Source organism: Kryptolebias marmoratus, linkage group LG21 (genome assembly GCF_001649575.2).
Source record: "Kryptolebias marmoratus isolate JLee-2015 linkage group LG21, ASM164957v2, whole genome shotgun sequence".
Taxonomy (NCBI): domain Eukaryota; kingdom Metazoa; phylum Chordata; class Actinopteri; order Cyprinodontiformes; family Rivulidae; genus Kryptolebias; species Kryptolebias marmoratus.
Window position 1 is genome coordinate 15,990,140 of NC_051450.1, and position 19,644 is coordinate 16,009,783.

General features: G+C 43.1%; 2 protein-coding genes and 1 long non-coding RNA gene across 6 annotated transcripts; 1 reads left to right on the plus strand and 2 right to left on the minus strand.

Annotated features, from left to right (window-relative positions):
- Nucleotides 1-356: 356 nt before the first annotated feature.
- Nucleotides 357-6,447, minus strand: zdhhc23b (zinc finger DHHC-type palmitoyltransferase 23b). 2 transcript variants are annotated; one of them, XM_017406327.3, is made up of 5 exons: nt 6,200-6,447; nt 4,621-4,787; nt 2,863-3,525; nt 2,531-2,698; nt 357-1,389 (listed from the first exon to the last, which is right to left on the minus strand). In XM_017406327.3, exons 2-5 carry the CDS (start codon nt 4,767-4,769, stop codon nt 1,122-1,124), a joined length of 1,248 nt encoding a protein of 415 aa, XP_017261816.1. In that variant the 5' UTR covers nt 4,770-4,787; nt 6,200-6,447; the 3' UTR covers nt 357-1,121. The 2 variants fall into 2 exon arrangements, with proteins under 2 accessions (XP_017261816.1, XP_037829033.1); XM_037973105.1 differs by having other exon boundaries at nt 4,621-4,853; nt 6,200-6,335.
- A 584-nt stretch (nt 6,448-7,031) lies between these two features.
- gramd1c (GRAM domain containing 1c) lies at nt 7,032-19,414 on the minus strand. 3 transcript variants are annotated; one of them, XM_017406330.3, is made up of 18 exons: nt 19,257-19,414; nt 17,776-17,875; nt 17,368-17,491; nt 16,259-16,359; nt 15,803-15,898; nt 15,621-15,701; nt 13,551-13,669; nt 12,529-12,682; nt 12,284-12,446; nt 12,051-12,191; nt 11,851-11,969; nt 11,637-11,779; nt 11,448-11,551; nt 10,115-10,282; nt 9,640-9,706; nt 9,441-9,560; nt 9,108-9,210; nt 7,032-8,524 (listed from the first exon to the last, which is right to left on the minus strand). In XM_017406330.3, exons 2-18 carry the CDS (start codon nt 17,860-17,862, stop codon nt 8,456-8,458), a joined length of 1,959 nt encoding a protein of 652 aa, XP_017261819.1. In that variant the 5' UTR covers nt 17,863-17,875; nt 19,257-19,414; the 3' UTR covers nt 7,032-8,455. The 3 variants fall into 3 exon arrangements, with proteins under 3 accessions (XP_017261819.1, XP_017261818.1, XP_024859608.1); XM_017406329.3 differs by having other exon boundaries at nt 12,051-12,194; XM_025003840.2 differs by having other exon boundaries at nt 12,051-12,194; nt 17,776-17,878; nt 19,257-19,387.
- LOC112450207 lies at nt 14,276-17,813 on the plus strand. Its single transcript, XR_003038749.2, has 3 exons — nt 14,276-14,544; nt 16,250-16,396; nt 17,630-17,813. It is a non-coding gene; the product is annotated as an uncharacterized LOC112450207 (long non-coding RNA).
- Nucleotides 19,415-19,644: the final 230 nt, after the last annotated feature.

Genomic DNA, 19,644 nt, shown 5'->3' on the forward strand with positions numbered 1-19,644 from the left:
ATGGCTGAAAAAGCTAAATATCTTAAACAGCCGAAATTGCACCAATACCAAAAGTCATAGCTGGAATGGCGTTAATGAGCTGAACGTTTTGATATATGAANGNTTGAANTNGCTGAAAAANTGNNGAAGGAGATAGGTGCCGAAAAACGTACGGAATAGGGAAAGAATAATAAGAAAGAGAAACAGGAAAACAATGGTGTGAATGCTTAAAAGCATTCACACAATAATAGATAATAAAGAGAAACAGGAAAACAATGGTGTGAATGCTTAAAAGCATTCACACCATTATTATGCAATGAAAGGCTTTCAGTGAGTGCATACAGTATAGTAGAAAATATATTTTCTTGTACTCATAATTGTGCGTTATTACTTTTATTTTATTGCAGTGCATGTTCAGCACTTTGGAACAACAAGGACTTGTTTATAAGTGTGCTATATAAATAAATTTGACCTTGGAGGTCTTTTAAAAGAGAAGAAAGCATCGACATTGAAAAGGTTTTATCTTTGTGCTGATTTTTTGCTTATTTGATCGATCCAAAGTGGTTTCATGTAGGAGTCTGTCGACAGGATGAATAAAAAAAACAGGATTATGCCAATGCAATCAGCTGCTACAGCACCTAAATTAGCCTGGTGCTTCGATATTTCATCCATCTGTGATAAATATCTGGGCCGCAATTTGCAAGGCAAAGTAAGGCGTTCGGTGTTTGACAAAGATAAATGAGGTACAGTGAGCAGACGGGTAAATCCACCAAAAACATCCAGAGGTCGAATTATTGTTGGAAATGTTCCCACGGCTTTGAGTTCACTCGTGTTTTTTTTCCTTGCTTCTCTATCCGTCCGCCAAGGCACTAGAATGTAGCAGAGACGATGAAGTCGGCGCTCGGGTCCAAAGGATGACGGGCAGAGCGGTCCGAGCAGGGGATGGTGGACACAGCTGCACAGACGGCGTGCCAGTTGTTGCCAAGCGTCAGAGTCGGTGCAACTCCAGGCCCGCGGTGACGTTAAAGTGATGCTGACTCCCGACAGAGGCCATCAACGAGTCAAGAGGCAGATTATATTAAACAATGCTGCCATCCAGTGGGCGACGACGGAACTGCAGCTGAAGGAGGAGAAAACCCGTCTCAGACCAAATCTGCAGGAGAGGAAGACTTCAGCTGGTCTCCCATGGTCATGAACTCGGACCAGTTCCCACGCAGGCCTCGTGAGTGGACGCCGGTGTCCACGACGAGCCCCCAGCAGGCCTTGCGTGCCGTTTTCTCCCTCAGGGCGGCGCGCGCCTCCCGCTCGGTCACGTTGTAGCTGATGTTGACGAGCTGCACCAACAGCAGATGGAGCAGGCCGCCCGTCACGATGCTGCTGTACCACGCGCAGGTGAAACAGAGGGCGGTGCTGGAAAACACAAAGTACGACACGGACAATCACATCACGGCTCCTCGTCGCCTTCCTCTCATTAATGTTTCATTTAAAGCAGGTTAGGACGTTTAACACCAAATGTGTCTGAGGAGTTTAAAAGGAGTTCAATTATCCCACATACTGAACCTAAAAGTGAATAACTGGGTTTGTTTTAAGTGTGGATCCTTTTAGCTACTTTAAATCTTTGTGTTTTGATGAGCAGCCCTCTGAGGAGCTCGAAAAGCTGATTTAACTTCACAGAGGAGGAAGTCGAAAATTCAGTCGCCAAGAACATCACAAAAAAATAAAATATTCTTTCTGGGAAATATGTCAAAACGCCCCATGATGTCTCAGTTAAAACAGCTTCTCTGAGCTTTAAAGAAAATAAAAATTGTTTGATTGTTAAAGAGAAGGACCCTTCTACTGTTTTCTGCTCCCTCTGAACAATTAATGTCCTTTTAAGCAGAAAATATATCGTTTTAAATGCAGAACGGTTACTTCTCAACACTTTTTTTTTTTTGCACAAGGAAAAGTTTGTCTCGTTTTATTTGATTGGCAACATTCTGCATCTTTGCGCAAAGGGATGCAAATCTGCTTTTCGAGTCTGACCAAATTCATATTTATGTGAAAAAAAATACACAATAAATACTGCTTCACCTAAAACTAAAGCAGCTTTCCGACAGTAAAATGTTTTTTTTTTTTTTGCGTGTGTGGATTCTCGTCACAATTTTAACGTCTGAATACTTTAAATCCCTGTAATATTGGCCACGCTGACGCAATGAGAGAGACTTTTATTTATGTAAATCTACTAAAAACACTGATTTCCAGCAGTTACCACAAAAAAACAAAAACAAAACAAATGTGGACAGAAAGCGCTGCTGGAAGCTGAGTGTTCAGAAGCATCTGAAGCCTGAAATGTTGTCACAGAAATTAAATTTAATTCCACACTTTGTGCCCTTTTAATATGAACATCTGACACAGTGATTTAAAATAAAAAACCTGCAAACAGGAAGGTCACGTTAGGTATTTAGTTACGCTGATGCTGAGTTGTTTGGACGACACTGAGCGGATCGTTTTTAAACGTGTCAGAATTGAATTATTTGTGTTTAGATTGAATTTCTGCTTCGTCCTTTTGTACCTGTATTGGTCGTAAACTCCGGGGCAGTAGAGTAAGGCGGTGAGGCGGTTCTGCTGCGGACAGACGCTCCGCAGCACCAGGCTGACGCCGTACAGCGACGTCGTCAGGAAGAAGGCGAGCGTGAGCAGGAAGCTGCGGTGATTGGCCTGTCCCACGCAGCTGTTGATCCTGTCCCCGCGGCGCAGCACAAACAAGCAGACACAACAGCACGTTGAGACCGCGCGTACACAAGTAGGAACACAAAACATCAGCGAGGATGATGAGATCATTAACTTCCTGTCGCTTGGCGAAACGTAAATGTGTTACATCATGACAGATTTAACTGAACCCACCAGACACAGTGGTGGTCGAGCCGCTGCACGCAGACGCCGCAGATCCGACAATGCCCCGCCCTCGGAGGACGCACCACCCCGCACGCCGAGCACCAGTTCCTCTGGCTGCTTTCATTCATTTCCGGCGACCCCGCCCTGTTGGTCGCCGTCGTCGAAACGTCCCGCCTCCCGCCGCTGAGGGACGAGTCTCTGTCCGGCAGCGGGCTGTGGTACGTCACCGTGCTGTGGACGGGCCGAACGACGCCGGGGTCCCTCTTGGTGTGGAGGAGAGCCATCAGGGTGAGGACGACCCCGACACTCACAGCCGCCACCTCTGCCCGCCCCACGTCCCCGCGTGGAAGCACCTCCGACACGAACAGGTAATACATGTAGCCCAGGGAGAAGAGCGCCAGGCTGAGGAAGAAGAGCGTCCGGCCCTTCTTGCGGTGGGTGAAATAGTAATACCACAGCACCAATCCGGGCAGAGCCGTCAGAACCGCCACGCCGAGCAGGAAGTGGAAGGCAGCGAGGTGCAGCAAGGCAGGAAGGAGAATAAGAGGAGGGATGATGGACAGATCGAGTTTTTGGGCTCCGCCCCACAGCCAGGGGACACGAATCCGGTCTGAGACAACCGCAGTTATCTGAGACAAGGATTCAGCTTTCTGAGGCTCCCTCTTCAGAAACCTGGAAAACAGAAAAACTTCCTTATAGCTCGGTGAACTCACTGATCACTAACACTAATCATCACCAGGGTTTGTGGTCACCTTGGTTTACTCCTAGAAGGGTTTAGAATAAATAATGAGCTCATTTAGTCAAGCAGCGTCCCGACATATTCACCCTTTCTTGAGTTATTATTCCTCTCATCACACACCTGGTTGAATTAGCTTCAGACAAACCGGGGATGGAAACTTCGTTTTATCAAACCGGTTAAGAAGGCTGAGAGCTGAGAAACTATTAAATGTTGGTTAGCATGTTTCAGCCGAGGCTTTTTGTAGCTGAGACCATCTACATCAGAGCGTCGAGGCCGAAGGACTCTGTGACGACTGTTCGAGACCGAGTTTAGACCCAGAGCAGTAAAAACCTCAGTGAGGAAACTACAAGCAAAGACAATGCTGCTTTTAGCTGTTAGCTATTGTTTCACTCATTTTAGCTTTTAGCTACAGTTCTGCTCCTTTTAGCTACTATCTGCTGATTTCCCCTTTTAGTTGTCATTTGTTCTTTTGAGTGAATGTTTTGCCCCTTTTAGTTTCCTTTTAGCTTTAAGCTTTAAGTTACCGTGTTTCTTTTTTAGCTTTCAGCTACTGTTTTCCTCATCTTAGCTGTTAGTTATCATTTGCTCCTTTTAGCTTGTAGCTTTTAGTTACATTTGCATCTTTTAGCTTTCAGCTACTTGCCCCTTTTACCTTCCATGTAGCTTTTAGCTCTTAGTTACAATTTTGCTTCTTTTTTAACTTTTACCTACTGCTTTGCTCCTTTCAGCTTTTAGATCTCATTTTCCATTTGTTCCCTTTAGCTTTTAGCTACTTGCCCCTTTTAGCTTCCATTTACCTTGTAGCTCTTAGTTACCATTTTTCCTTTATAGCATTCAGCTACTGTTTTGCTCATCTTAGCTTTTGATTATCATTTGCTCTTTTTAGCTACTGTTTTGCTCCTTTCAGCTTTTAGATCTGTTACCAATTTGCTCCTTTTAGCCTTTAGTTACCATTGTGCTGCTTTTAGGTGGAAAACGCTCGTTCTCTTGTGGCGTTCGACAGACCGCGTGGGTTCGGCGTCACTCACCGGTCGCAGGCGTCGTCCAGGTCCTCGCAGTCGCAGCAGCAAGCCGCGACGTGGCTGCGCTCGCCGTGCCTGTTCACGTACTCGCAGCAACACAGGACCTCCTCCTCCTCCACCTGCTGCTTCAGCACCTTCTTGGCCTGCTGCTTCATGGCGGCGAGCGCTGCGGCCTGTCAAGAGGTTCGAAGAGGCGGCGCCGTCTCCACGTGAGCATTCGGGCTGGCATCTTAAATAATCTTTGCAAACAGCAGATTATTCGCCGTTCCGAGCCGCAGAAGCCGCTCGTTTTGACCCAACCCAAATCCATCCTCTGCCTCCCACATCTGTCGCACATCTGTCACGTTTTCACGACCCGCCCTCCCACCAGCACGGCCCGCCGGCTTATTTATGGCGCAGACGGATTCAGGTTGTTGTCGGAGTTTGTAACAATCACGGGCCTCCTTTAAGTGGGATTAACGCTGCGGGACTCAAAACTTCTCCCTGCGATCGAAGCGCGGCGAGCTGACGGCGAATTTTATTCATATCATTCCGGGACTGGACGGTTTTCTGCCTGCGGTGTGGAGAACGTCTTATTTGAAACTAATCCAGGTTATTAAAGAAGAGCTTTCCGTGCAGGGCAGCTGTTACTCTTTACAGGCGGGATTAGGATTAAGATTTGTGGCTCTTGAAGCTGTATGTCACCCTTATTTCTCAGTGCTTCTTATGTAAGTTTTATTAAAAAGCTTGGTCTCCAACAGGAAAAATTAGGGACTTTATCTTCAGGTCTTAAAGTTATCACTTTTTTATGTTTAAGTGTGAGTTTATAAATCAACAACCATCTTTGCTGCATAATTTTACATTATATTAATCCGTAAATCTTTAAATTTAACAACACCGACTGGTGTTTTGGGATGATTTAAGTAAACAATTAATTGTTTTTACCTTACTCACTTGTTAAGTCTTACTATAATAGATTATTCTTGACTCAAACAAAACATTATAAGTTTTAAATCTGTCCATTTCAAGGCGAATCATGACCAGAACGCCTTTTTAGAATTTATTTTTACCCCTGGAATAAAACTTAGTCAATTAGTCATTGTTTTTAACTGCTTTTCAAATTTTGTTTGTTAAAAACACACTGTAGTTGTTAAAAACGGTAAAACCTGAAGCATCAACGTGTCCAGATTACAAGTTAGAAAGAAATACAGAATATTAGATGCTTATGTTTAAAATTTAAAGTTGATAAAGTTCTGCAAACTACACATTGACTTTTAATCTGTTTTATCATAATAATAAACTGACTAGTTAGAATTTCACAAATAATGGCCTAAAATTTAACCTTTAAACAGAATAAACTAATAAAATAAGCATTTAGATTGTTGATCTGTGTGCACACTTTGATTAAAAGCATGCACTTTGTTTTTGTTGTTGGTAAACTGGGTTCCAGAGTGAAATTATCTGAGTAAATAGGACCAAAAAGTACAAAAACACGCGATACTCTGTGTATTTTTAAGTAACTTATAGTAATACTAACAGAACAGGGCTTCCTGGTGTTTGGTGACAGGTTATTTCACCTGTTCTCACACCAGGAACCTTCACATACCTGGACTCCGAGCCGCTGCAAGTTTCCGGAACCGCTGACCGAACCGAGCCCACTTTCCTCCGCCGGAAGTCCCGGTCTTATCCGGCGTCTCTCCCCGCTACATGACGCTCGGGTGGCCGCCGAGACCGGCCCGAACCTCGGCCCAGACTGAGTCCGGCTCCGCGGGGGGGCAGAGTGCTCCGAGCCGAGCCGCTTCCGGGTTCTGGTTCTGGTTCGGAACGGTTCCTGAGTCCCGGTTTCCTTCCTGACGTAGAATGACGGAGACGATCTCCCCCCAGAAACTCCCACTCGTTTATATTTGACCTTTTTTTAAAACTCTCACCTGAGCCGCTCCGGCTGCTTTAGGAGCACTTCCGCCTTCACACCGACCGAGGAAATAATTAAAACTCACTTTAAAGCGTTCACGGCGCCGCCATGCCTTAAAACTACACTAATGTCAGGGGCGGACACAGACATTTTGAGGCCCAGGGGCACTCACAGGCTTCAGGGCCCCTCCATGTTTGTTTATTTATTACAGGGACGATGCATATTAATAACATTTCTCTTAATATGTTAGAGTTAGCCAGAAGGCTATTTTTCACCTGCAGTCCCTGGACCACATGTGTCAAACTTCAGGCCCGCGGGCCACATCTGCCCCCCCCCCAAGATGATATTTAAATATTATATCTGGCAAACTGAATCTCTGTTGCTTCTCATTTTGCTTAAAAAACTGATTTATATTTAGCAAAGTCTTCAAGTTACTTTGAAGAGAAGAAAATTAGGTTTTAATCTCTCAGTAATCGCACTACAACCCATCAGATGCAGCTGCAGACAGACTGAATCAGAGAGAAAACACTTTCCACTCATTTATTCACAGCAGTTATCTTCCAGATCTGAGCATTTTAAAAAACTCCAATCTTAAATCAAAACAGTTGTAAAGACTGTAGCTTCAAATAACTTGTTGCAGAAAATGGTTTTCACATTTTCTGCAGAGTTTGATCAACTTAAACCTAAACTGTAGAAACATTACGTCCCTGAATTAACCCTTCCAGGGCGAGGAGGAAATCAAAATGTGTGCTGAAGTTCGAAGAATTACATCAACTAAAAAATAAACACTTCAAGCGCCAATTTAAGATGACGTGTGACCGATGTGGCTGACATTCAGAAATTACCCGTCAGATCACTTTATTAAACTAGTTGTGTTAAAAAACAGAAACAGATGTTAGTGTTTTACTGCTTACAGTTCCCAGAAATCTCTGTCAGGCCATAATAGATGCACTATTATATCATTTAATTTGTCAAAACCAGCATTAAGAAGTATTTTCATCAATAGTTTACTGGTAAATACACACAACTGTGCTTTATTACCTCCTAAAATGGAACATTTTTTCTTCTGCTTTCTCCCCTCAAGTAACAAACATTCTCTGCAGTTTTAAAGTATCAGTAAAATTAAAATAAGTTGATCCATTGGTAAATCCAGGCAGTGAAGTATTTACAAGCAGCTTCTTAGACATTTGGATACAAAGAGAAATGGTTTATGGGAGTGAACGTGTGAAAGAAAAGAAAACATGTAGAAAAGAAGAAAAAAGGCAATTAAAAAAAAAAAAAAAAACAGTAAATTTTGTGTAAAAAAAAAAAAAGACAATGTGAAAAGTAAACCAAAACAATTGTGCATCATCTTACCATTCAAGAATTAAATGTTGTAAACATTAAACCAGGCTCAAGAACTCTGCGCCAACAAAAATAACAAAATATAAACCCCTCATCTAAGAGATAACTAATCCAACACCTTTAACTCACAAAAAGTTAAAAATTAAATAAAGTTTGACGACATTTTTGTACAAAATCCATTTACAAGATCAGCAAGTCTGAGTAACTGATTCAACAGTTTATTAGAAACAAATAAAATTCAACCCTGTTCACGAGACTTGTGCAAAAATTAAAATATGAAAAGAAAAAAAAGATTGCGTTTAAATACATTAAGTTAAAACAAAAAGTAAAATTTACAGCAGTTCCTCGAACGTGGCACAACACCCGAACATCAGATTTAAATAAAGAAACCAAAACAGCACCGAGAAGAGTTCAAACCTGCTGCTTTCTGCAGCCGGTTCGGATTTAACCTCGTCCTCCCAGCAGGCAGTTCGCAGGTACAAAAAAAAAAAAAACAAAAACAAACAAACATCCAGGCGTCTGTAACCCACGGCAACACGCCGCTCGCCTGGGGAGCGCCGGCCGAGCAGCAGCAGAGATTTCCCTCGGAGGCAGTTCTCTTTCCGCTCAGTGATTCGCTGCCGTTCTGTTGGCCAAAGCAAAGTTCTGCTGGAGAACCATCAAGGAGCTGCGGAGCTGTGGGGAACAAGAACCTCTTCTTAGCTTTTCACGATAAATAAATATGAGCTAAACGATTTGAAAGATGAGACTTCTAACGCTTAGAAAAATAGAAAAGCAGCTCAATTAACTGATCAAAAATATGCTAATATTTTTACTATAAATTCTACAAATTTGTATTTTTAGCATAAAGTTCAGAAACGAGCTAAAGCATCTACAGCTCAGAGTATTTACCACCTAAAAAGGAATAGTTCAGATCTTTTGAAGTTGTGTATTATGAACAATTAATATCTTACCTGCAGTGGATGGAGTTTTGATCTCATTTTAGAGAAGTTGGATTCCGTCTGAAACTTGCTCCAAAATGAGATCAAAGCACCATCTACAACAGGTAAGATGTTTATAACTTCACAGAAACCCACTTCTAATAAATCTGAACTGTCAGTTAATGAGCTTGCCATAACATTATGACCACGTGTCCTAATTTTCAGTTTGGGTTCTGTAGAGATTCTCAGAGGATTTAAACAAACATAACATCAGCTGTTTTGTCCAGACTGTGTGGTCATAATGTTATGGCCGACTGAAGCAAGCTTCAACATCCCACCTGCTCCAAGAGATTAATGGAGTCCTGCAGCACAGTTTTCAGCAGGCGTGCTTCCTCGGGGGTCCTGATTGGTCCCTGCTTGGGGCCATATTCAGGCGTGAAGCTGTAAACAAAGAAAGGCAGACGGCTAACGTTACAGTCGCTGCACGAATACAGCAAGGTGGCGAAAACGTAAGATGAGAGCTGATGCAAGATGCCCCTTACATAACCACATTCGCCCAGGCTGAAAAACAAAACACGCTGAGTCATTAGTGCGGGAACTCCTGTGTGTGGGCTGCTCGTGTACCAGACAAAAGAAAAGTGGACAGAAATATCAGTTTCACAGCATCCCACCTGGCTTGGAGTCGGTCCTTCAGTCGATGCTTTGTGTTCAGGTACATTTGGTGGGCCGCGTCCTCCATGGCCCACAGCTTAAAGAACAGGCCCAGGTTCAGCACTATCAAAAGCAGCAAACTGAAAGGAGGCACAAAAGGGATGAGGTCAAAATGTACAACAGGAGGTTTAAAACAGGGCTTCAGGATCGTCAGCTTACATCACACTCATGCCAGCCACTATTGTAGTCGTGCTCGGCCTGTAGGAACCCGTCATTTCCATGGGGCCTGAAACGCAGAGCTCAGTTTTACCCTACAGAAAGTTTAAAAACCCGATAACTTCGTTTTACACGCTGCTCCAACAAGACGTCTCGCAGACAGGAAGCGTTTTGCAACAGCCTGAAATATGATCTTTCGCCGAGTGTCGAAACAAGACGCCAAGTCTGGCGTCACACCTAACAGTTTGACATCTCAACTTATCTGAAGTTCTAATCAGCAACTTCAAACCAGATTGTTAAAGAAATAGAGAATTTATGAACTTTATCAGCTGTGAAACATGCAGATTCTGATTTTAAAGATGCTGAGAGCCTCATATAGGAGGCAACTTGCTCCAAAGTAAAACTGATTTATTATATAATTATAACATGTTGGATTTGTAACAGTTACTTCAGAGCCTTAGTTAAAGGTTGTCAGTACCCATGTTTCCGTCTCTGGGTTCAGGATCTTGCCCATACTGCTTATTGGGCTTCATGTGCTCCAGTAGAGTTCGACTGTAGGTTCGCCGCCTCCTCCGGAGTCCTCCCATCTTTCCTGACTCCACCCCTGCTTGGGTCATCTCTGCCTCCTCCTCCAGCAGCTCCGCTTCTGTGATAAATGAAGAAACGGCAGGGTTCGAAAGTGACAATTAGACCAGGAGATCCAAGCTGGCAGGTCATGGAGGCACTAGCTTAATTAGCGAGGTTATGACTCAATTTGTGAAGTCATTTTATCCCATTTTGGTAAGGAAGAAGAAAAACTCTGAGGGTCTGTAGCTCCAGCTTAGGTCAGTAAAACTGAACCAGAACTGCTGCGTTTTTCCTAAAATCAGAACTCAATCTAATAAGAGCAGCATCATGGTTAAAATCTAGTGATGAGGTGGGGCTTTTCACATCTAATGTCAACACATGCAGACACTACCGAACAACACAGGCCAAGTCTTTCAGCAATAAAAAATAAATTCCCACACCTAGTGTCCAAGACGGACTTTTCCCCTCCTCCATCAATTATACCAACTGTTAACGAGTACCACAGTATTCCTCTTAACCTTCGAAACCCTTTCAGTCTCAGCCGTCTACCACTTAAATGTACACCAAGTGTTTTCATTTTGGTTACAGAACTGCAAGATCTTAAGGGCCTCACATTCCCCGTGATGGCTGAGGAAAGAAACAGTTTAAACTTCCTGCTACCAGTTCTCCTTCCGACCTACATCTGTCGCCTCAGCTTGTAACCCTTTTCGGAAAGAAGCTTTGGCTCATTTTTTGGAACATGGTGAGCGAGAGATGAATGGGTCACCAATTTTCTTAGTCCATAGTTGGAAAGATGGCAACTACAGCAAACCGAGGAGCATCTCAAATATGCTGCAGATGTGAAGTTTTATTACCCTGCTGTTCAGCAACTTTGGCAAGAGCCAAGTTGCAACAAAAAATAAAAAGCGTGATGCTGCCTTGTACGCCCCCAACTGATCACCTTTTCAGTTTAAAATGTCAGTGGTCATAATGTTACGGCTGATAAGTACACAAAGCTTTCAAGCTCCAGCTTAGCGTGATCTGCATTCAGACTGGCTAGGAGGAAAGACGAGACAGATTTATATTCCCTTTGTCCTGCCTGCAAACACAGCAGTAATACGATTCGCTGCTGCAGAGCTCGATGCGTGTCGGAGGAAACCGTTCAGATCAGATAGAACATCGAATAAATCCCGGGCAGAGGACGAAGAGGAGAGGACGTGCTCTGGTTTGCCTCTGCAGCGAGCAGGCAGCACCGTTTAACTCACCCAGCTGCCTGAAATTATCTTCAATACCGCTCCAGGAGTTTTTCGTAATGAAGGACTTGACCAGGCCCCATGTTGGTTTCCTGTACTTCACGTCAGTGTAAACCCTGAAAAAACACGCAGGAGTTTTAGTTTCAAGTCGGCACTAATCAGCGTGAAAACTACTAGGTACGCTGACAACGATGAGATCACCTGAGTCGACACTTCCGCTTGGAGACGCTCACGATGTAGTACCGGGTTTGTGTGTAGAAGTAATCGTGATAGGGAACGTCGTGCGTGTAAACCTCTGAGTCCACAATGTAAAACTGAGCCTCCCTGGACTCTTTGTACAGAATCTGTGGGGTAATTAAAAAGCTCAAATAAGCTGCGAGAAACAATTCAAACCAGAACAAAAACACACACACACCTGGTTCTCTGTAGCAGCGGAGGACTTCCCAATCAGAGGGTTGCTGATGGTTATAGTGTAGTTCAGGGTCCGCTTCATGTTTCCAGAGGCGTCCTTCTGCCAAGCATTAAGACTAGGATCTGGAAGCACAAAAGCATAAATATCAGAAAGCAGTAAAGTTAATTTCTGGAATGTGAGAAAGTGCAATGAAAAGGCCTTACTTGTTATCTTACGAGCGTTCATAAACCTGCGAGTGAAGCTCGAGTCGGTGAAGAGCAGCTCGAACATTTTGTTGGCGCTGATGTGGAAAACCCTGTTGAGATACAGCCGACCCGGCACCTCGGACAGGCTGATTCGCTCCTCTGCTGGCGGGCAGGGAGACAAACGTTAAAGCCGAAAGAAAAAAAACGCCGCAGTCGGAAGCTTTAAAAACGGTCAGCCTCGGGCCTCGCACCTTCTTCTACGCTTTCGGAGCCGCTCTGCTCAGAGACGCCGTTCTCGTTGGCGTTGAGGTCAAGGGAGTTCGAGGAGCGCTTGGAGACTCTGTCTGGGGCGAGCCGGTCCTCCGGCGTCGGAGCGGGGCTGCGCCGCATGGACGGGGTGTTACGGGACTCGTCCTGCAGGAAACAAACAAAACGGATGATTTAAAGATGCATCACACTTTAAACAAGGTCGATGCAAACACGCAACTTTTGGTACCGTGTTAGTTTTTGCCGCGGTGATGGGGGAGGGGAACTCCTCTCCTTGAGGCGTAGAGCTCTCGATCGGCGCCATATCCATGGCGGGGAGGCGAAGGGAGTTTGGTCGCTCTGGTTTTACAGAACCATCCTCACCAGCGGGCTTCTGTGGCGGGCTGCGAATACACAACCAGGTTAATATTAGGGCTGCGCGATATTAAACCACAATTACGATGACGAATACACCCACGTTCTGTCGTGTGCTGGGATTTAGAGGAGTGGGGGTTCATTGGATTGCTCAGTTTGTATTTTCAGCACGCAGTTTGTCTCTGAAATTTGTTTTAATGCTTTGTAATCCATTGACACAGAGCACACTGTGCAGCCTTAGTTAATATAAAAGGTAATAAAATACAAATTAAGCAGAACTTTGAGTCAGGAGGGCAGCCACAGCTCGACCACACCCCTAATTATCACTTGGCAAGCCTCATATCTGGTTCACCCATTCATGTTCTCACATGCCCTACTTCTCGTCCCCACCTCATATCTCTTATATCACTAGTTTATCACAACTCAGCTCAAGTCCCCATTCCCGACCAATCCCGTCTCCCTCAAGACGAGCCCCAACCTTTAAGTCCAGCAGATCTACATCACTGTCGTCGTCCTTGCTGGTGGACATAATTTATTGCCTGCCACTGAAGGCAAAAAGGATGTCTTGTGAAAGCAATATTTCTCAGGATTTTAAAAGAAACTGTGTAGAAGTGATTATGTTGTGGAGTCAACCCAGTTTAATATGGCCACCACAGCTAAAATCAGCCTTAACCAACACAAACAGCTGGACAAACTCATTGACACAGAGCTGAATATTGATGCGGTAGTAGCTGAGAGTCATCCCCAAACCGTGCTCAAAGTGCCGACTCGTACATATTTATGAGGTTCGACCAAAACGGCTCCCATAAGATAATCAGTCTAAAACTTCTTCATAAAGGGCGGGCGATATGCAATCCTTGGAGGGATTTAAAGAACAGATGGTGTGTGTGTGTTTACCTGGCCTGCGCGTTTGCCTCTGTAGACACCTGTAAACTCTCCATCTCTTCATTGCTCAGACCCAGATCATACCCATAATGCTGCTTGACCATCTGCCACAACTCCGGACAGGTCAGAGGCTGAAACCAGAAACAACATGTATTATTATTAATTTAAATTAGCGCTCGGATTGATCTGCTCCTCTTGGATTCCCCACAGGTGCTACAAAGCCAGGACAAAGGTAAACAGTTCTGCAGGTGCAGGTAACCTGGGACCGTCTGACCTCCATCAGGTATAATTTACAGCCTTATCTCCACGAGAGACAACCTACAAACATTACAGGACACCCAGCTTGTGTTTTAGTCAACATTAGAGCAGATCAAATTGTTAAATAGGTGGAAGCTCCTAAGGATTGGGGGGAGGGCATATGTAGGCTGCAGGTCTTTCCAAAACAAAAAAAAACAGCTGGTTTCACAATAAGACGAACCTGTTTTGTTGTCGATTCCGACAAGAAACTAAAAGCGTTTAGGACCAACTTCCTGCCTTTTACTTCGGTTTTCTTTAAAAAAAAGCAGACACAAAGTTCGGTTCCTCGCGGTTTCCTTACCTGTCAGAGGACATGTCTCCGGCAGCTGTCCGCCCCAGATATGAGCCCTGAACGCGGCGCTGCGTTCAGGAAGTCGCGAGTCCGAAAAGCGTAAAGACGCGCCGCCCCAAAAAAAAAAAAAAAAAAACGCGCACGGACGGATAGATTCAATAAACGCCCCCTTTTTTGTTGTTTTTGTCCCCGAGTGTGAAGATTTACACTTCGGGTGGTTGTTTCGCTTGTTTTCGCTTGGACCCCGCTGAGAGTTCGAGCTCCGGGGTCGGGTTTGAAGGCAGCTCCGGCGTCTAATCAGCGCTCCGAGCCACACCTGGAGAGGTCAATGAACTCAGGTTTGTTCCCTCACAGGTGTTTACGCGCCTCCAATCAGGACCCGCACCCCGGAGACAACGCTGCCACCGAGTAATGAAGGTTATTATGACAGATTCAAAATTAAAAAAAGTTCAACTTGACTGATCATTTCTCAACTCAGCTGTTTGGAGACATTTTTACATCCAAAACAGCACAGAAAAGTTGGCAAAATTATGTTTCTTAAAGATAAAATTAAACTATTTTCATATCTAAAGTTCCTCCTTTGACACATCAGCCACTTAAATAATCTCCCCTCTTTAGAAGCTATAACTAATAAAAATAATAATCCTCAAAGCAAACATCTGATTAAGAAACCATTGCAAAACACAAAAATGGTCACAACTCAGTCAGTTTCACAGATATTGAGCTAAATCTGACGTGGTAGTAGCTGAGAGTCATCCTCAACACTTGATTGAGCAGAATGTCATTTCAAAGGTTTGACCTAAAGGATGGAGTCGCTCAGGGAATCATGGGTTAGTTCGCTGAAATACACAGAAAACGAAGCACCTTATTCTCAGATTATGGCTTTAAAATGAGCAAATTAAAGCAGATGAAACATTCTCAGGGTTGCACCTATTTCGCTTGAACTGCAGTTCAACTAAATTAATCTTTTCGACTGCTCCCTCCTTCAGAGGTGTTGCCACAGTGAACAAACTCAAATGAAAGATTTGGCATTTGTTTTCCTGCTCGTAACCTGGGCTCGAACCTGCAGCCTTCAGGATTACAAATCTGTGGCACTGACCACCGAGCCACCACAACCCTCAGAAATGTCTTCAGCGCTAACAGCTTTGCACATGCCAAAGTGAACAAATCTGAGCTCTTTCTGAAAGGATTTCTGCTTCCTTTGTTTGTTTATTTTTTAAACTGCATCTACGACGCACATCTTAGTTTTAAAAATAAAAAAAAAAAATCCTCAGACTTCAAACCCTGCAGCAGAACAACACCGATAACCTCTGCAGACAGCATGTGGCTGAGACCGTTTGAACTTTGACCCTGTCAGATAAGTGCTTTTTTAAAAAAAAAATCTAACCTGCTGGTGCAAATATATGAGACGAAGGTTTGTGATTCAAGTAAAAGACGAGTTTTGAGAAAAGTCATATATATATATATATATATATATAAAATAATGCACTTACTTTGTTTAACAGAGTGTTTTGCCACATGCGGAAAACCCCCTGATAGCTTCTCTCTCTTGCTGAGAAGGACGTGAAGAACAACTGAAGGTGGACACGCAGACAGATTAACATTCGGGTTTGATTATTATTTTTAAAAACATAGAAAAATGCTTTAAAGGACGGCAGCTTTTAAACTCGGGTACCTTCTCTGTGTTCGTGCAGATCTGGATGGCGTTTGGGATCAGCCGCGCCGTTTTCTCTCTGGACATGGTAGTGATCTCTTTAAGAGTCAACATGATCTATAAAAACACAAATAAATAAAATGTTACACTTAAAGAAGGTCATTTTAACTCGTATCTGATGGCAAATGGCTACAACTCAAGTCAAGTTTACAGATAATGAGCTGAAATCTGCTGGGATGGCGTAAGAGTTGCAAATACGGCGCACATTTTGTTTGTTTTTTTGCAATTTTAATCTGAAAAATACATAATTCACCTCTCCAAAGCTATACTCTCACACCGGCAGGGCCTAACATGGAAGCACAAATCCTTTAATGCATTCCGCTTTACTAAAAAGTTGTGTTTTATGCGTAAGAACGAGACCTTTTTTTAGTGTAATAATGTGATCACACGTGTGTTTTTCCTCCACAGCCTCATTACCTTCGTGCCACGAAACACATTGCTGTAGAAACAGACCCAGTTCTCTGACAGGTAGAGGCGCCCCTGGAGGAGGATGTCCCTCTGGAGGGCGCACGGATAGTCTGAGGAGGAATCAGGCGGCAGGTGAAAACCACACAGGTGAAGCGCTGTTTAACACCCTGAAGTTCACTGTTTGCAACCTGGTCCAACGTAATTAGGGAGAAGAGACTATGGGAACATAAACACGGGACAAACGTCTCCTTTTTCTCCTCCTGTAGTCAAATATATTTGTAACATCAGTGGTTTTAGTGTCGAGTTGGGTGTTTTTTTTGCAGAAGTGGCTGATTTTTGTAGATCACACATGTCAAACTCAAGGCCCGCGGGCCAGATCCGGCCCTCTAGTCTGGGACAGATAGTCTCTGATTCTTATTTTGCTTTAAAAAACTGAGCCTAATTAGTGAAGTTTTCTCTCGACAGTGACTTAGAAGCCAACAATATATAATTTTAATTTCTGTATGATCAGGTTTTTGTTGATGGCTTTTTCAAAAAATCTGTTTTAATGTTAAAAAATTCATTTAAAAGCTGAGTGAGGCGTAAGAAATGGCTGCTAATGAAGTGCTTTTTGAAGTTTGATCTATTTGTCTGTGTTCATTAAAGTATGTTTTCATTAAATTCTGTATAATCTGTAACTCGGAAAAGGTCATTGATATTTTCATATGGATGATTTGACATAATACATCTAAAACTAATTAATTTATGTAATGTTTATTAAATATTGATCGTGATCAGCCCTTGGCCAGGACCAAATTTTTGCGTCACTGGGTTTGACACCCCTGGTGTAGACAAATCCCTGTAATGATAGTCTATGGATCAGTGGTTAGAGAGAGTTGGAGGTTCGATTCCTGGCAGGAGTGTCCCTGGCTCAGAGTCTGAACCCCTCGTTGCCTCCAATGTGTGCCCCATCGGTGTTTGATTGTTTTAAATGGTGCGTAGAAGGATTTATTCAGGTTCAGGTTGTGTTGTAAAGCACTCCGAGTGGCCTGGTTGGCTAGAAAAGTACAGTCCGAGTACGAGATCATGGTTTAAGTAATCTGGTTTTTAATCTTTAGGAGGCAGCTTTTGTTACTTACCTAAAAGAAGCACCTCCGACTCGGGCAGCTCTTTGAACAGCCTCCTGAACTCCTCCAGCCTCTGCTTGTAGCTCTGCAGAGGAGCCTGAGGCACCGAGAGACACTGACCCTGGTTGTCAGAGCTCTGGTTTAAAAAAGAAAGAAAGAAATAAAACAGCTGCTTGTTATTGACGCAGGCGCTGTAGGTTTGTGAAGTTTCAGCTAATTTCTTCCCTCTTTGTGGTGGAAACAGGTTCTGAAACGGTTTGATTTCTTTTTTTAGGGTTCACATCAAGGAGCAGCTTATCTGAACCACAAGAGGGCAGCGAGAGCGTTTCCCTCCGTTTGTTCTGGAGCTGCACGACTGGAGGGGTGACATACAAAGACGAATCGTTTTGTCCGATGCTCAGATTTTCTGGAGCGTCTCACCTCGTCTTCCGAGCTCAGCCTGAAGTCCACCAGGGACGAGGTTTCGTCATCGCTGCCCACTCCTGACCGGTTGGATACCTGGTCCATCGAATCTGCTGGGCTGCTTGGAAACAAAACACAGGTGGGGATTATAACTTGGGGGAAAAGATTGGGGATAAATATGGTCTGGAAGCTGTAAGAATTAAAAGAATTTTCTGCAAAAATGCTGTGTGAGTGCCGATGAAACTGAACTGAACTAAAATCAGAGCTAAACGCTACAATTAGCAAGAACAATAGTGGAAAAAAAAAAAAGGCCAAAATTGGTAAAATTTGCTAAAAGAAATTAGCAAAACCATAAACAGAGCGGAACGGGAGCAAAAAGCTAAACGTAGCTGAAGATTAAACAACTAAAAGAGCTAAAACAAACAAACTGGAAGCTAAAAACTAAAAAAAAGGCAGAAGAAAACAAAAATAGAGCCAGTTTGCTGAAGCAGTGTCTCTGAAGGAAGTTAAAAGATCTCATTGATATCTGTAAGGAATTTTATTTGAAATAAAGCTAAAAGATTTTTGAACTACAAGATGGAAAACTAAAGTTTTCTACAGAAACAGCCGAGTGAAGGAGGTCATCATGAACATTTTATCTGAAAAAGGAAAATAAAATAACTCGAGGCTTTTTCTTAAAATGCACAAACTAATTCCATCTGCGGTAGAACATCTCAGCATGTCCTAAATGTTAGAAACTACAATATAATCTGCTGCACAACGTTTACAATTCACATTCACTAAATATCTTAGATTGGCTGCAGTATTCGCAACAAAAATGTATTTTTTTTTTAAGTATTTTCCTTTAATGGATGATTTTTCCACACTGTAGACTGACTGTAGGCTGACTGTAGGCAACGATCTCAGCTTGTTGCTTCGTTAATATAATTAATTTCCCTTTTTTTTCACTTAAATACTCCCGGAAAAACTTAGAGAAGTTATTAAGTGTTTGTATTTGGGAGCAACTTGCCAAATGGAAGCATATCTTTGTTATTTTCTCACCCAGTTGCTGCGTTTTGGAAAAGTTTTTGTTTAAAATAATAACTTAAATGATGGATTACGCTCATCTGAAGTTATATTGATCTAATTTAAAGATCTGGCAAGGACCAGCTGAATTTTATCCATTAAAAAAATATATAAATAAATCACATCTCAGGTGAGTAAACTCTAATGAAAATGTGAAAATGTTGCGTGCAGAAAGCAGAGCAAACTGTAAATCGAAACTTTATTAAATCAAAACAAACAGGAGTATCTCAACTAAAAAAAAAAGAAAAAAAAAAAAAAAAAGGGACAGTTTCACTTAAAACAGAACTGGTTTGTCCGGAGATTTAAAGTCCCACAAAGTGACCAGAAGCCTTCATGCACCAGCGAACACGTTTCCAAACCCTGCTGCTGTAAACGGATCAATTAAAACCTTCATTTTAAACATATAAACGCAGAAATCTGGAGCTGTTACTCACCTAACGCGTAGAGGACCCAGGATGTCTGTTATTCACCCGACCACGCTCAAGATAAACAAAAATAAACACCTGCTGTGTGTGTGTGAAGGTGTGTGAGGCTCCTCGGATGTTAAATGTGCTCCCTGCGACGGCAGGTGATTCTTATCCTGCAGGGGAACATACCTTCTGGGAGTCGTCACCTCGCTGATGACGCCCTTTTAGGCAACAGGTTCAACAAAAGCTGCGAGGCTCGACTCATTAGACGTCCGGTTTCACTGAACCACCGTGCCAGAATATATTAAAGCGCTGGTTAATCAGAAGCACCGAGTTCTGATGCTCTGTTTGTTAAAAAAAAAAGGCGATAAAAGTGGTAAAAATCAAGTCTGCAGCTTTATTTTTAGCTTTTCAT